This window comes from Mixophyes fleayi, chromosome 7 (assembly GCF_038048845.1).
Source record: "Mixophyes fleayi isolate aMixFle1 chromosome 7, aMixFle1.hap1, whole genome shotgun sequence".
Taxonomy (NCBI): Eukaryota; Metazoa; Chordata; class Amphibia; order Anura; family Limnodynastidae; genus Mixophyes; species Mixophyes fleayi.
In genome coordinates, this window is record NC_134408.1 from 122,775,707 (window position 1) to 122,792,433 (window position 16,727).

The window sequence follows — 16,727 nt, forward strand, 5'->3', positions numbered from 1 at the left end:
TTTGGCAGAGCTGTTTCACACAAATTACAGCACGGAACGGTACTTACGTCTGGAGGGAATCAGGCCCATAGAGTTCAATACGCAGGTGCATAAAGCACCCTTGTGTGCAACTGGCCTTAAGGTAAAACACTTTTAAATACCTACAAATGACGCTATGCTCTAAAATCACTAGCTCTGCCTCTCCAAAGTCATTAAGGGCCATGGAGAACATACATATATCTAATAGTGTCATTACAAATGTAGACCTGACAGGTTTAAACTGTGTTAAATTTACCCATTGCATCATTTTAAGGTCAAATTAATCTGCTAATCCAGTTCCACAATAGATAATATAATTCCCTGTTTGGTCACATGTTACATTACATAAATATGAGTTAGCATGATTTATACTGCAGATGTAAATAGACTTTTCAGTCATATGAACATTTGGATATCCTTTAAATAATATCCATTTCTATGGGGGGAGGTTCATTTACTTTTTCTTCTATAAATGTTCTGCACCGATTTTACATATATGAATATATTAACATATGTGCACATATGGCTTGCATAGCTCTGGTAATATTAAATATTAATACAGTTGAGTGAATAAATTACTACGAAGTGGCTAAATTATTTGGTGTTACCAATGAATAATTGAGCAAATCATCCGTCATGAAAGTACCCTTTTACTACCATGTAAAATGAGCAAAACACATAATTTCTCACTATAATCCTTCGGATTCTGCTATTTGCAGACCTAATTGCTTGAGTCAGGGCATACAATAAGAAATATTTATAGTTAAGCTTTAGAAAGTCAAGTCAAGTACATCCTTCCTGCATGTGTGTGTATAGCAATTTAGCAGGAACCTAGCCTACTGTTTAATTCCTGTTAAATGACATAACACATAGTTGCCAACCTTTAACGATTGGCCTCCTGGAGTCTCAGTGTAGAGGTAGGCGTGACGGGGCGGGGCTCCGTGAATCGCGTCATTTTGGTTCCGCCCCTGTGACGTAATGACGCAAACGTGTCATTTTAGCACGGGGAACGAGCCAAAATGATGCAATTCTCATTGAGGCTTCAATTCTGCCCACTTAACTAGGAAGTGGGCAGATGCGGGAGAATTGTCAGCTCTTGCGGGAGTCCAGGAGACCCACCCGGAATTTGGGAGTCTTCCGGCCATTCTGGGAGAGTTGGCAAGTATGACAAAACATGTTCTCAGCCGCCTATCACAACATTTTTCTATTTGCATATATAATATACATATTCAAAATGTATGTATAAGTAATGTAATCACACCAATGACTCAAATGGTAAAGTGGAATGTAGTGCCTTCTATCACTTCATAGCGTGCATGATTGAACACTAAGGGGAAAATTCCATTAGCTGCGATGTTCCTGAAAGCATTGTGGCCACGAGATTTTCACAAACATCTCTGCTCATTTTTCCTTGTGCCCCATAGAGGTGCGAGGAAAAAGAGTGGATATTTTACTGTAGTAATGGTAAAAATGCGCAGCCGCGATGTTCCTCAGAACATCACGGCTCATTGAACCCCCCCTGAAGCTTTATTAATCCAATTTTGACCTTATAGTAAAGTTTTAAGCACTGAGTGTCAACCAGATGTTGTCCCCAGTAGGGTAAGAATTTTGGATGGTACCAGTAGACTGATTTTTTTTTTTTTTTTTGTGCCCTCCCATTTTCAACAATACGGTCATTACAGAGCTATGACTTTTCTGTTGCCCACCATGCTCTTGCTCTCCAGGACATGCATGCTAGGTAATAAAACACGCACATAGGTTATGTGAGTTGGTTGCCAAGAGTGATTAGGAAAATGCAGTTTAGGATCTTGACCTGTCTTCCACTAACTGCAAATGTTAAAGTGTACCAGTCTTTTCTATCTACTGTAAATATTAAGTCAATCAAGAAATATTGCTCATTAAAGCCACCTAAAAGAATTTTCTATAATCCTTCTTTCTTTCATACTTCCTTGTTCTCCACAGTGCAGACATGTTATTTCTCTTGGCAAAACCAGTATATGTGCATTGGGATTTACATCTCACACTCTGGAATACAGCAGCACCCGTTTGTTAGTGTTGTTGACTTAACAATAGCAACTAATCTGCTAGCTAACCTTGGATGTGAATGTTAAACTGTTTTTATGTGTGACAAAAACGCATTAAACAAGTACCAGTTCTTAAGGTCCTAACTTTAGAGTAATAAAAATACGCTCTATGCAGCAGCATGTTTTATAGGGCTTTCCTATAGGTCACATTAATTTCCTTATTTAAGACGCTTAGATCTGTAGAAGTCATTATACAGGTAAAATAATGGGATATGTATTATTCTGACAAGAAGATTTCTGTTACTTAGGTATCCTCTGTATATTGATAATAAGTAGAATGTTCTTCATTGCTCCTTACATTTTACATAGTTGGACTAGGTACACACTGGAGATTTTTCTGACTAACCTGTTACCTACAACGATTGTACCTACGACTGAAGATCCGACCGTTCGGGTGATTCATGCTTGCATACTACACCCAATTTACCTTCAGATCTGTGCTCTTCATCTGATCCTATAGTCGTTTAAAGAATGACCACACAATATGCATTTATTCAATACTGTCACCCTGATTAACCGCCTTGTTATAGCTATCCATATGTCATAACGAATTCCGTTAGCTTCTGTGACTCTGAAACGAAATTTTCAGTCTCGGGACGAAAGAACAAATTATTCCATCTACAGCTCTCTCTCTACATTTAAGTCACATGTTCATTGCCGGCATCGGCTGAAAAGACCATGGGCTAGATTTACTAAACTGCAGGTTTGAAGAAGTGGAGATGCTGCCTATAGATTCTAGTTTTTATTTAGTGCATTATACAAAACGTCAGCTAAAATCTGATTGGTTGCTATAGGCAACAGCTCCATTTTTTTTGTTTGTTTTTAAAGCCCACAGTTTAGTAAATCTAGCCCCATGACTGTGTAACCTCTATGGAGATCGTGAACATGAGTGCATACACACTGCAGGATCGGAAGGTGATTGGAACGAGATTATCAAACATGCCGACCAAATAAATGAAGCGACAATCGGTACTTTGGGACAACTGTCGTTCATCGTGTAAGTATACACACTGACACACTGACATGATATCTGACCAAACGGACGTATATCGACTGATTGACCCGATGATTGGCTGAAAAACCTCCAGTGTGTTCCTAGCCTTACACATTTTATGTCTGAAGTTGATGTGTAGGAATACATTACTAAAGCTGGGTACATACTACACAGTTTTCATCCAATAATCGGCTAAATCAGCCGACATACGACTGCTCGTTCAAAAGTCGGGTCAGTGTGTGCAGTGACACGATGGTCGAAAGTCTGCCCAATTGTCACCTCATTTGGTTGGCCGTACCGTTTAATATTTTGGTTCCAATCTCGTTTCCGTTGTGTGGTGTGTATAAACTTCCGTCCGATCCACGACAACGAATACGAAATTACAGTCATTGCTCACGACAACATGCTGTAAAAAGTCGCTAAAGGGACGTCCGCTCTTCCCTTTATTGTCCTAAACAAGGCTAGTGTGTATGCAGTCCATGGACCGAGCGATCGGAACATCGGTCGCTTGTAAAATCGATCGGTATAAAAAATTGGTGGAAAATTCTGTAGTGTGTACCCAGCTTTAGTAAGGTTTCATTAGATGTGGTTTCAATGGTTGATTGTTAGTTTTATTTAATGCTGATAAGAACAAAAAACAAAGTGATCTCACATTTCTGCCTAGCATTTAACGTACAATGTGACCATTTCTGTTTTAGATGCCCTTAGATCTATCTCCTCTTGTGACACCTGTTATAAGAAGCAAAATTGAAGAACCAGCTATAGTTGAAACAACTCATCAAGACAGTCCATTACCTCATCCAGAGTCTACCACAAGCGATGAAAAGGTTAGCAAGTCTGTGACCTATATTAGGATTTTCACCCGAAATATAATTTCACTTTTAATGGTTCCCAAGACTCCAGTGGCATTATGGAACCCAGCTGCTATATTATTAAAAAAAAAAAAAAAGGATACTTTCTGAGAACGTATCGGACGTTTAACCTAGCATTCTCTAAACTCACATTAAATTGTTCCCTTTCTGTTTGGTAGGAAGTGCCATTGCCAACTGCTCGTCCCACATCTACCATTGTTCGTCCTCCATCACTTCAAGTTCCTAACGTGCTGCTTACAAACTCGGAATCAAGTGTTATTATACAACCGGCGGTACCTTCACCAACATCCAGCACTGTAATTACCCAAGCACCACCTTCTAACAGACCTATAGTGTGAGTAACCTGACACAAGACTGTTTCCTTTTCCCTATGTTCTGAACCTGTAGTGCGATAGCTAGGTTAGCTGCTGATGTACTGTCAATTGAAAAGCTTTATGAAACGACTTATTTCAAAAGCATCTTTAATACAATTTTTGTGCTCATTTTCTTTTTTCCTGTATCATATAAAAGAGAAAATTAAATCATAATAAATATAGACAAGAAAAATGTAAAACTGACTCGTTTTGTGTAAAGTGTTCGAATAAAGGTGCCTACACCTAATTTTAATGTCATAGTCTGAATATTTGTTTGGAGATCATTTATAAAGCATGCCCAATGAGCACCGCAAAATGCCTTGGTTTTGCAGCGCCCTTTTGAGGAGGAGAAATGGCTATGGGCCACTCCACATGGCAAGGAACACCACTTAAGAGTCCTCTCTTCACCACTCCTTTAGATAATTTCAATAGTCTTCCACCGTAATAGGAAATCTCTTTTCTGCAGTGCACCTCCTCCATACTTAGCTAGGACACGAATTCACATCACTCAACTCCTCCCCTTTGGCGGTGCAAACTGCTGCTGCTCCTTCCTAAACGCATGCACCTTGGCAAGAATTGAGGCACATTGCAGGTTCAGAGCTGCTTTAGCATATGCAATTGATGTTTTGCACTTTGTAAATTATATATATATATATATATATATATATATATATATATATATATCTTTATATAATCTCTATATATCTCATATATCTGTTTTTACTTTTTCTTAAATTCAGCAAATATTGTCAGCATTATTATGGTGGTCTCCGTTCTTTTGCAAGACCTGTCAATTGATTGTGGAAAATCAATACCGACATTGGTGTTTGAAACAGTTTGAAAAGTGTAGGTGTGCATTCACACTTTCAGACATAGTCTGCTGTCTCAATTATATAATTCAATGAGAAAATGCCACCCTGTTTAGTTTGAAACCAGTCTGCATTTGCAAATTCTTAACTTGATACCAGTTCACTTTTATGTGCTTGCTGTAAAGAGTACTTGTAAAAGAAAGCATGTACAGTTATCTCTTTCCCCAATTTTCTGATGTGCTAAGTCTGTGGTTGGCTTGTTTTTTAAAGGTCAGAACCCTTTTTTATTTCTATCCTCAGACCAGTTCCAGCTCCTTTTCCTCTATTGTTACATCTACCTAATGGACAAACCATGCCTGTTGCTATTCCTGCCTCAATCACAAATTCCAATGTACACATACCTGCTTCAGTCCCAGTAAGTCTGTATGTGTGTGAATTCTCCTTGTAGTGTTAATGTGTAGATAGAGCAAACTTCACTGTATACTCTTTCATTTCCCTTCTGTTCATCACACTGTACAGTTTCATTTCTGAAATGTGTTTTTGTTTTTTGCACACCTCTAAGGTTAGAAACTAATATTGTTATCAGCGATTGTAACTAAAAGCATCACCATGCAAAAAGAAAGTTGCCACATTTGAGTATCTGTATGATGGCGATGGTATAGAAAATCTTACTTTTCAGTCCTCCATGCTTGCTCTAATTACCATTTGGCAGATAGTGGGATAGTACACAGTCAACAGTGATATCACTTATATTTTCCTGCATGCATGAAACTACACCTTCTATCATGCATTGATGCGATGGGTAAGCACTGGTAGTGCTGCCTGCATGCAAATACCAAAGTAAGTCAGGCCATTCTACCTGATTATGTAGATGGATGTAAAATGAGCCAGTTCACACTCCCTCACACTGATATGTTGGTGCCAGAAGTGGGACTGGCCAAATAGGAAAGTTGTAGTGTCACCAGGTCCCTTCCTATACAAGCTAGATGTTTAGTTGCCTACCCGCAGGTAGCTCAGGGTGAGGAATTTGGGCTCTGTTGACCAAATTATCAGAACATTGCTTTATGTGTGGGTGCAGAATCTTTTGTTATGAATAAAATTTAATCAGGATTAATCCAATTTTAATTGTGCTGGCTGAAAAATGTCATACTCTAAAAACAGCATTAGCATATGTGTGCATTCCTCTGCTGATCACACAGTAAGCCTGACCGCCAAGCAACTGGATCTTTGTAACTTGGCCCATCATGTGTTTGGGCAAATTGGGAGCAGAACCTATTGTTTGCATGTACGTCCCAAGAACATTATTTCTGCCTACAGAATTGCTGCTTTGACTCTGTATAGGAAATGGCAGCACTTTAAAGCTTAGTAATAACATAACATTTTGGTAAATCAATGGGTGGCGGCATTATGTATGTACCTAAAAAAATAAGTTTAAAGGAATTTAAAAGAAAGTTTAAAGGATTTATCTTCCATGCAAATTTGTATTGGCTCTGCTAACATTGGAGCTTTTACATCATTGCAGTATTTCTTTCTCATTGTAAATCTCGCCCTCTAGTGGGGAGTTCTTGTTTTTTTTATTAAATGAAACCCGTTTGTACGTTTTTTTAAACAAAGTTTCTTAATTTAACTTTGAAAAGAGTGCTGACCATTCTTTTTTGATTTTTTTGATTTTTTTTTGCTGCTTTTATAATTAAGCATAATAAATGAAAGCATTTTACAATGTTCGATTCCTGCTTCCACTTCAGTTTATATATAATTTTGGAAATTATTTGACTTTTCATGCTAAATCCAAAGCAATCATAACCCGTAAATATGGAAAAGAATGAGGTGTAGACTCCTTTCAGGATATCTAGTAAGCTATATTTGTATATTGTGAATAGATTACACTTTATATAGGTCAGGTGAATTGGTAAAAATGATAGATCCGTTCTATTACCTTCACAGATTGTCAGACCGGTCACCGTGGTGCCTACTGTCCCAGGGATTCCAGGCCCTCCATCTCCACCACCTGTCCAGTCAGAAGCAAAACTGGTAACTAATCTAATGCTATACTGTGTACATGTTTTTGTTTGATTGTTTTTATCAATATTGATTGACTAGTGCAAACACTGTAGGACAATGGAACATGTTAATAATGTTCTAGGTAATATTATTGTGCTACATTTAAATCCATCTCTTCTAATAAATGTGGCGCATTAACCCTTTAAAGTCCATTCTATATTTTATTCTGTATTTGGTTAGCTGGCTACATTTTATATTTCACTCACTGTTGGCTGCACTGTGAACCACCTTTTAATTGTACTACTTACTGTGCTCAAGTCCACATTTTTCTGTGGGAGCTGACTGATGCAGCTTTTTTAAAGGAACATATTTAATAAATATGCTTTCCTTTTTGTTTCTGGACACCAAAAACAAAAAAATGTCGTGGATCCCAAAAATTAAAAAAGGGGAAGGCCTTTAAAATGATTACAGAAACCTAGCTTTGTCTTTTTGGTCATCACTGAAGGTTATTGACATGTCCTCTGTTTGAAAGACGGGGCTGATTGCTGCATTGCCATCTGCATTACTCAATTCCCCAAAATTATATCTCGCACTTCCTGTTATCTACCCAATTCTGTCACTTGTAAGATTTGGTTCCAAAGCTGACACTACGGAAGTCTTCAGTTACTCCCTGACCTCTCTCAATATACACTCACAACTTAAATGAATCAGAGTTACTGTAACCAAATAGTGATCTGCCCTAAATGTAGAGATTATAACAACCAAGCTAACCTGGCACATTATTTAAGAAAACAAAGACAGTACATTATTAATATTGAGTTTAATATGACAAAAAATGTCACAATGATATATAAAAATTTGCTTTTGTGTAACCAAGCCAGGGAGACTTAAACATGTACAGAGCTTCAATAACAGATTAACCCCCAACAAAATATTCTCTTGTGTCTACCAGCCCCACCTCACTGTGAGGTCACTAAAAGAATGTCTGCATGTATGCTAATCAGTTTTTTTTTTACTGCTTTTGTTTCAGCATAAATACTGTTTTATATAAGATATTTGTTCTCTGGGACATGATAGAAATGTAATAATTGCATTCTATAGAATATGAATACACCCGCATACATATGAAACAAGAACATACTATCTGGAGTCCTTGGGTAAATATGTTATCTCTATAGCTTCCTCATAACAATAGTATTCGTGCTTGACACTGGTTGTGTGACTGTTCCACTAGTTACACCAGTATGCAGTGATATCGTCAAATATGAATTCTGAAAATTATTGCTTTGACGTATGTTGGTTCCTATATACAACATACTGCATTTCACAGCAAGTATCCTATTGTGAGTTAAAAAGGACCGTCAATCTTATTACATCTGGTAATAAACCTGGGTAATATGCTGCTCTTATCTGTAGCATCACAGACCTTTCTGAAGTGTAGACATATATGTGATGGGACACAGACCTAAGCAGACTGCTACAATAGTCAACCCCTGTATTACCTGCACGCAGTGAAATCAGAGGTACTCCTCTATTGGGAGTGAATACATATATATATATATATCTCTGGGATGAGGGTTTATATCCATGTCGTGCACCCGAACACTACACCGGCTTTTCTGTACTCCTTTTTCCATAGAATTTATAGAATTTGAACATTAGGTGTAAGGGTTGAACCCCCCCCCCCCTTCCCAATCAAAATATATCTATCTGACTGATAATGAGTGGGAATGTCACTTCCAACTAGGGTACTATCTAGATAACGTCTTCCTGTATCTTCTGCGTGATGGTTTGCATGTTCTTCCTGTTTTTGAGTGGGTTTGATCCAGTTGTTTTTGTTTCCTACAATCCAAAGCCACATTTGGTTTTCAACTGAATTGCCCCTAGTATTTGCGAGTCTGTTGTAGGGAAATTAGTGTGTTGTTCACTGATTGTGCTGTGTTGGTGATCTATATCGAATAATACATAAAAAAAATAAAAAATTTAAAGTCTTCCTATGACTGAAACTAATAACTTCTGTGAGCCAGTAAAGTATCTGGCTCGCATGCACGAAGGGACTAGACATCTTTTAAGCTGTGCAATTCTTTATGAACCTTCTAAGCACAGCAGTCTCGTTAAAATAACATTGCGTTTGAAGCTGTTCTTGGGGCACAGGAACCCCGGTGCCAGTAGATTGTTTTACTTCTCTGCATGGTGCCCCTGTTTGTAGTATATGTGTACATGCTTTATCACTAGTTTACATTACACAGTATCTAAATTAGTGGTATTATTGTATGTAACATTTATTATTAAAAACACTATTCCCTATTCTGGATAAAAAGTAAAAAAAACATACACTCACAAAGACTTTACACAGCATTATGTCAGGAAAGGGTAATAATTTATTGTGGAAAATGTTGTGGTTTTATTTTGTTTGTTCTTTAAATTATTTCTATTTATTTATATAGTGGCAGTCACATTGTACAGTGCTGTACAGAGAATATGTGATCATTCACATCAGTCTCTGCCCCATTGCAGCTTACAGCCTAAATTCCCTATATAACACACACACAGATTAGGGTCCATTGATGATACCGTCTCTGAAATCATGATTCATCTCAAAGCAGGCTGGGGCCAATTACTACAGATATCGAACTCTCATTGACAAATCTTTTGATTCCTGTGAATGGTTGGAATGATACTCTGTAACGGTATGGCTGGGTACACACTACAGGTAATTTTTCCCGAGGCGATATCATTAATGATTTTACCAACGACTGGAAGTCCTGATCAGCATGCCGATTCATGTGTACACACGTTTTACAAGATTCACCTTCAGATCTGTGCTCTTTATCTGTCATAACCATCAGCTGAAAAGATTGTGACTCTGCACACTCCGCAGAGATTTATGGACACTGCTGGTCGTGGCTGCATACACACTGCAGCATTAGCACAACATCGTTTATAGAGATTTTTAGTCTGTTTATAAAATGTAATCAATCGTTAGGATGTGCGTTGGAGCGTATACACTAATGCGATATCGGACCGTGTGGCTGGCACGATAATCGGCTAAAAAACCTGTAGTCTGCACCCAGACTATCCTAGAGCACTCAAATCTGGGAACTCTTCTTTACAGTGGGAAGGGTCCATATACAATCCTTTTAATTTGTTGTCTCTCACCAGTGCATCATTTGCTGATATTGGTTTCTAAAGTCCAAACTGGTTCACGTCAGAGAAATCTTTTTGTTTTGTTTTTATGGTTAAATTATGTACGATATAACCTTTTTATTTATATATATATATATATATATATATATATATATATATATATATATATATATATATATATATATATATTATATATATATAACCAGTGGTAATTGTTTTACCGCTGACAACAATTTCGACAAGCTTCCTACCTACACAAAAAATCTGATCGCATAAAAATACAAATGCAATAAAAACAGACTTGCCTGAAAACCGAAGCTCCAGATGTCTGATGGCATCAGCATGATGACCGCAACTGATTCCGAGGACACAGCTATATCTGAGAGGTCAGCAGTAATAGGGGAATGGTCGGACCAGACCATCAGATGTACGTGAGCTGCTTGGAGCTTCAGGAACAGATCGTGGCTGAGGAAGATCATGTCTATTCATGAATTGGTGCCGTGGACTGGGGAGTAGATGTATGGTTTTGGGAGGAGGGTTCTCTGAGTGAAAGAGAAGTTGGTGAGAGAGGAGGGATGCCAAAGCCTTGGATTTACAGGACTCTGAGCCGCTGGTGGGGGAAGCCAGAGTGGACAACTTATCAAGTGTCATTTACTACAACTTTAAAGTCCCCTGCCATAATTGCTTCTCCCTGGCGGACCTGAGAGAGCAAGGAATCTAAGGTGGCGAAAAATGAACTTTAGTTAACTTGGATGCTCTGAATCAGAGTTCCTATCAGAATTAGAAAGTGGCTGCCCAGGGTCTGAGTGGGATGTTAACAGCTGGAACGTTAAATGGGAGGCAATTAGGGTAGCAACACCTCGTTTCTTCTGTCTAGGGTCGCAAGCATGGAAAGTAGAGGGCTACAGTCTAGACTTCAATTCTAGATGTGAGTGACGAGTAAAGTGTTTCTCCTGGAGAAAAATTATGTCAGCCCTTTGTTGTTTGAGTGTAAGAAATCATGGTGTATGTTTTTGTGGTCTGTTCATACCTTTAACGACAAGGAGAAGATCCTAAGAGCCATCTGAAGGTGGAGAATGGGCCGTCCCAGGTCCTGCAGTAAGGGTCAAATGTGTTGGAGGAAAGCATAATAACAAAACAATGTTAATACTGTGGCAATGATGACAAATAGAATCGGAAAGTGCCTGTAGTAAGGAAGAATGGAAGGGAGAAGAAAAGGAAACAAGGGGGACAGGGAAGTGGACATGATCAGTGTGTGTGGGGTCACACCTGTCATAAAGGGCGTGGGGCAACTACTACTGTGATCCAGAGATCTGGGTGATATAAAAAGAGATGGGGCAGTATTGGTATAGCAATCTTAAACAATAAGAAAGCAACACAGTGTAAACACAGAAAATTAGTGAAGAACAATGTAAAATAACATCCTAGGCCTAAGGCACACATCTTCTAGTCTGCATGAGGAGAACCGAAAACCAGCGGTCCGTCATGCATAGAGGAGGGGGTTGAAGATTTGAAGATTTTTCTTGTAAGTATCCACTCCTCTGAGCAGAAATCAGTATTGTATGCAACTAATTTTTGCAATGTACTATTGTTTCCAGTAAACTTGTGTGTCTGTCAAGTGTCTTAATTTTTTTGTCTATAGTCTACTGTATTGTGGATAACTATGGCCCCGACTTTATCTGCTGGATAAATGATGATATCTCCATACTTGCTAAGCTCTCTTAAAGCTGTTCTTTCTTCCATAGTGAGATTGTAATAGATGGAAAAGCTTGTTGAAATGGTGTGACTGAATCATCAAGTAATCTCCTAAAACTTTGAGATGAGAGAATTGCAGATGAAAGGTTGACTTGGCACGTTTGATAAAAAAAGCTATTCAAAGGAGTCTGTACTGGAACTTTGGTGTGGTGTTGGTAAAGGTCTTGTATAGGGAGTTTAGGGGGGAAATTGTGTAGATCCACATGCCAGTCAAATTAACAGTGTATATTTGTCTTTTTGTGTGGTGGCTTTCTGGTAAAAATGCAACTTTTTGACTGTTAAATGTTGCAGCATGCATTTAACATATACATTAACCCCCTTAATGCTTAAAAAGATAACATGAGACCAAATTCTGCTTATTTTTTTTTATTTCATATTGTACTTCAATGCAATGGGATCATGCAGGCGCATCTAAAAACTTTTTTCTTTTTCTTTTTTTTCACTTTCTTTTATTCCCCTCGTCATCTTTTGTAGCAGCCCGTCTCCTCCCCACTCTTCGCTTGTAGCAGCCCGTCTCCTCCCCACTCTTCGCTTGTAGCAGCCTGTCTCCTCCCCACTCTTCGCTTGTAGCAGCCCGTCTCCTCCCCACTCTTCGCTTGTAGCAGCCCGTCTCCTCCCCACTCTTCGCTTGTAGCAGCCCGTCTCCTCCCCACTCTTCGCTTGTAGCAGCCCGTCTCCTCCCCACTCTTCGCTTGTAGCAGCCCGTCTCCTCCCCACTCTTCGCTTGTAGCAGCCCGTCTCCTCCCCACTCTTCGCTTGTAGCAGCCCGTCTCCTCCCCACTCTTCGCTTGTAGCAGCCTTTTTCTTTCTTTTTTTTTTTCTTTTTCTCTTTTCCGTCAATCTCCTCCTCTGTGGGGGCCTACCCCCCCCTCCTCTTCTCCTCCCCCCTCTTCTATTCCCGAAGCCTATCATTCCCCACCCCCCTTCTTGGCTACACTCCAGGATATTTGTACTTTCTTTATACCCAGCAAGGATCATACCGTGATCATGAGATCATGGTGTTAATGAATTGTGGAGTGCTATGCGATTCTTCATTTAAGATTGCTCCTTTTTCTTCTTTTTCTCTTTCCCGCTGTCCTCCTCCTATGTGGCAGCCTATCTCTCCCCCCTGCCTATTTTTCCCCCTTTTCCCTCCTTCTTCTCTAGCAGACTAGCTCTTCCCCACCGTTCTTCTTTAGCAGCCTATCCTCCTGCCCCCCTCTTTTTCTCTACACTCTGCTACACTCCAGGATGTTTGTACTTACTTTATACCTTTTTCTTTCTTCTCCTTCTTCTCTCTCTGCTTTCTTCTTTCTTCTTCTTTTTTTCTTCTTTCTCTTTACCATCGCCCTTGCTGTGACCCTTTCCAAATACTGGAACATAATCATTAGAGGGGTGTAAAGGAAGTAGGATTTTAAATTAAGGACAAGTTCGTTTTTACCTACAATGTAATAGCCTGGCGTTGACAGCGATAGACTTTACTAGTGTATTAGCCTGGAGCTACCTGAACCCTTAATCAGGCCTTTCCAATGCAGACGTTAACCAGGCTCCAGGGATCTGAAGGTTCCACAACCTGCTAGAAGGGGACATCCATTATAAAGTTTTTGATGTTTTCAAGATAAAAAATAAAAACTTATATAAACGTATAGAAAAGGGACAGAGGGTTGGGGGTACACAATAAAACAGGTAAATGCTGCTGCTGACAGATTCAAAAGCATTTAACTGTAGTATAGTCTGGTGACGCAGATTTAACTGACCTGGCCTCCTAGGAGGGGGGACAAGTAGATCAGTGGAATCACTCTCTCCAAAGGCCTGCTCTTACCTAGCACACCTTTTCAACCTATCACTCTCCTCTGGTGTAGTACCCTCCTCTTTTAAACACGCTCTTATCTCTCCTATCCTCAAAAAAACCAATCTTGACCCCACCTCTCTTGCTAATTATTGCCCTATCTCTCTTCTCCCCTATGCCTCCAAATTACTTGAGCGGATTGTCTGCAGCCGCCTAACCAGGCACCTCACGGACAATTCCCTCCTTGACCCTCTCCAATCTGGCTACCGCCCCCTCCATTCTACCGAAACTGCCCTGGCCAAGGCTACTAATGATCTCCTATTAGCCAAATCCAAGGGTCACTTCTCCGTACTCATCCTCCTTGACCTCTCTGCAGCCTTTGACACCGTGGACCACCCCCTCCTGCTGCAAACTCTTCTCTTTCTCGGCCTCTCTGGTTCTGTCCATGCCTGGTTCGCCTCATACCTCGCTAATCGCTCCTTCTCTGTATCCACGTCTGGTTCTTCCTCCTCCACCTACCTTCTACCCGTAGGAGTCCCGCAGGGCTCTGTTCTTGGCCCTCTACTCTTTTCGCTCTACACTTCCTCCCTTGGTGCTCTCATCTCCTCCTTCGGTCTTCAGTATCACCTTTATGCTGATGACATTCAACTCTATATCTCCTCTCCTGATCTTTCCTCCACCCTCCTCGCTCGGGTATCCGACTGCCTCTCCGCCATCTCCTCCTGGATGTCCGAGCACTTTCTCAAAATCAATATCTCTTAAACTGAACTCATTGTCTTTCCTCCGCCCAGACTCCCATCCCACGATGACCTCTCTATTGTCGTCAACAACACCACCATCTCCTCTGTCACCCAACTTCGCTGCCTGGGTGTCACCCTCGACTCCTCTCTCTCTTTTGCCCCCCACATTCATTCCCTTGCCCAAGCCTGTCTCTTCCAACTACGCAACATCGCCCGCATCCGTCCTTTTCTCTCTCAGGATGCCACCAAAACTATCATCCACGCACTCATCATCTCCCGCCTTGATTATTGTAACCTCCTCCTCACTGGCCTTCCCCACTCCCTTCTCTCCCCCCTCTGCTCTATACTCAATGCCGCCGCAAGACTCATTTTCCTTTCACGCCGCTCCTCCTCTGCCTCCCCTCTCTGACTTGCCTTACACTGGCTCCCCTTCCCCTACAGAATCCTTTTCAAACTCCTCACCACCACTTACAAGGCTCTCTCCAACTCTACTGCCCCTTATATCTCTAACCTCCTCTCCATTCACACTCCTGCCCGCTCCCTGCGCTCGGCCAACGACCGCCGCCTCTCCTCCACCCTTATCACCTCTTCCCACTCCAGAATCCAAGACTTTTCCCGTGCAGCCCCCCTTCTCTGGAACGACCTCCCTCGTTCCATCCGTCTCTCTCCTACTCTGTGCTCCTTCAAACGTGCACTCAAAACTCGCCTCTTCCTCAAAGCCTACCAACCATCTACTTAACCCCCATCTCCTCCCTTTGCTCGTCCTCCCTTCTCTCCTCTTGCCTCAACTGGCTCCTCTTGTGCCTGGTCTGTTTACCCTCCCTTAGGATGTAAGCTTAGATTGTACGCTCCCTTGAGCAGGGCCATATCTCCTCCTGTTTCCTTCACTTCTAACTCTGCTCTCCAGCTACCTTTCCCCCCCACCCCTCGGGGGGTCTCCCCGTCATCCGCGCCCTTCCTTTTGGGCTCCAGCGCTTGCTGGTCTTCCCTCCCCCTCTCTCTAGCTGTGCTTTGAGCTTACTGAGTTACTGTGCTTATTGTTTACTGTACCGTGCTGTCCCACCTTGTATTGTACTTGTTTGTCCCTGTACGGCGCTACGGACACCTAGTGGCGCCCTATAAATAAAAATTAATAATAATAATAATAAAAAGCTCGTATGAGCAGGGCCCCCTCCCCTCCTGTCTCCATACCTGTTCTTCCGCTCCGTCTTTACTGCATATGACTAGCCGGAGTTTCTGAAGTATTGGTACTTTTTGTTCATTGTTCTGTATGGTTTCACCCTGTATAGTCTACTGTTAGTACTGTGTGCGGCGCTGCGGATACCTTCTGGCGCCTAACAAATAAATGATAATAATAATAATCACCTAAGTTCCAGCCATTTAAGCTTCTTCAGAGGCTTGCCTACACTTGCCTCACACAATTTCTTTACTCACACAACATATTGGACTCTCTTCAGTAAAGCTTTCAGCCAACCTTTTCTCTATCTATATGACTTCTCTTGGAAAACTAGCTTGTTTGGATTTCAGTATCACCTCTTTGCAGAGTATACCACATTTATTTATCATCTCTTGCTATCAATGTTGGCCCGTGTTAGTAAATATCTTTATGCCATCTTGGATGTGCTCTCGCCACTTCACACTCAATGTTTTAAATCTTCCCAAAAATCAATAGAAGCTACATAACAGACATCTGTATTTCTTTTGGGACATGAAAGTGATCAATAATCTACTTACTGCAAAGTCTAAGGGTCATTTCTCCATACTCATTCTCCTGGACCTCTCTGCTGCTTTTGACATTGTTGATCACCCTCTTCTCCTACACACCCTTCACTCCATTGGCCTTCATGACACCGTTCTTTCCTGGTTCACTTCCTACCTATCGAACCGCTCCTTTAGTGTTTCTATCTCTGCACATCATCACCTCCACTCCCGTTATCTGTTGTGGTCCCACAAGGCTCTGTTCTTGGCAATTTACTTTTTTCATTGTACACCTCTTCTCTTGGGGCACTAATTCACTCATTCGGCCTCCAATACCACCTCTACGCTGATGACACTCAAATCTATATCTCTTCCCCGACTTCTCTCTTTCTGTACTATGTTGTGTAACCAACTGTCTTTCTGCTATCTTCACATGGATGTCCCAACGGTACCTAAAGCTCAACATGTCTAAAACAGAGCTCATTATC

The 16,727-nt window shown here is 40.8% G+C and overlaps 1 protein-coding gene across 3 annotated transcripts in view; it reads left to right on the forward strand.

Moving 5' to 3' along the window:
• The window catches only part of ATF2 (activating transcription factor 2), a 68,211-nt gene that overhangs the window by 11,982 nt on the left and 39,502 nt on the right, over positions 1-16,727 (forward strand). For all 3 annotated transcript variants that reach the window (XM_075180577.1, XM_075180578.1, XM_075180579.1), the window contains exons 5-8: positions 3,795-3,923; positions 4,127-4,302; positions 5,431-5,545; positions 7,075-7,161. In XM_075180577.1, the coding sequence (XP_075036678.1) occupies positions 3,795-3,923; positions 4,127-4,302; positions 5,431-5,545; positions 7,075-7,161 (507 nt within the window). The remainder of the gene's footprint in view (positions 1-3,794; positions 3,924-4,126; positions 4,303-5,430; positions 5,546-7,074; positions 7,162-16,727) is intronic.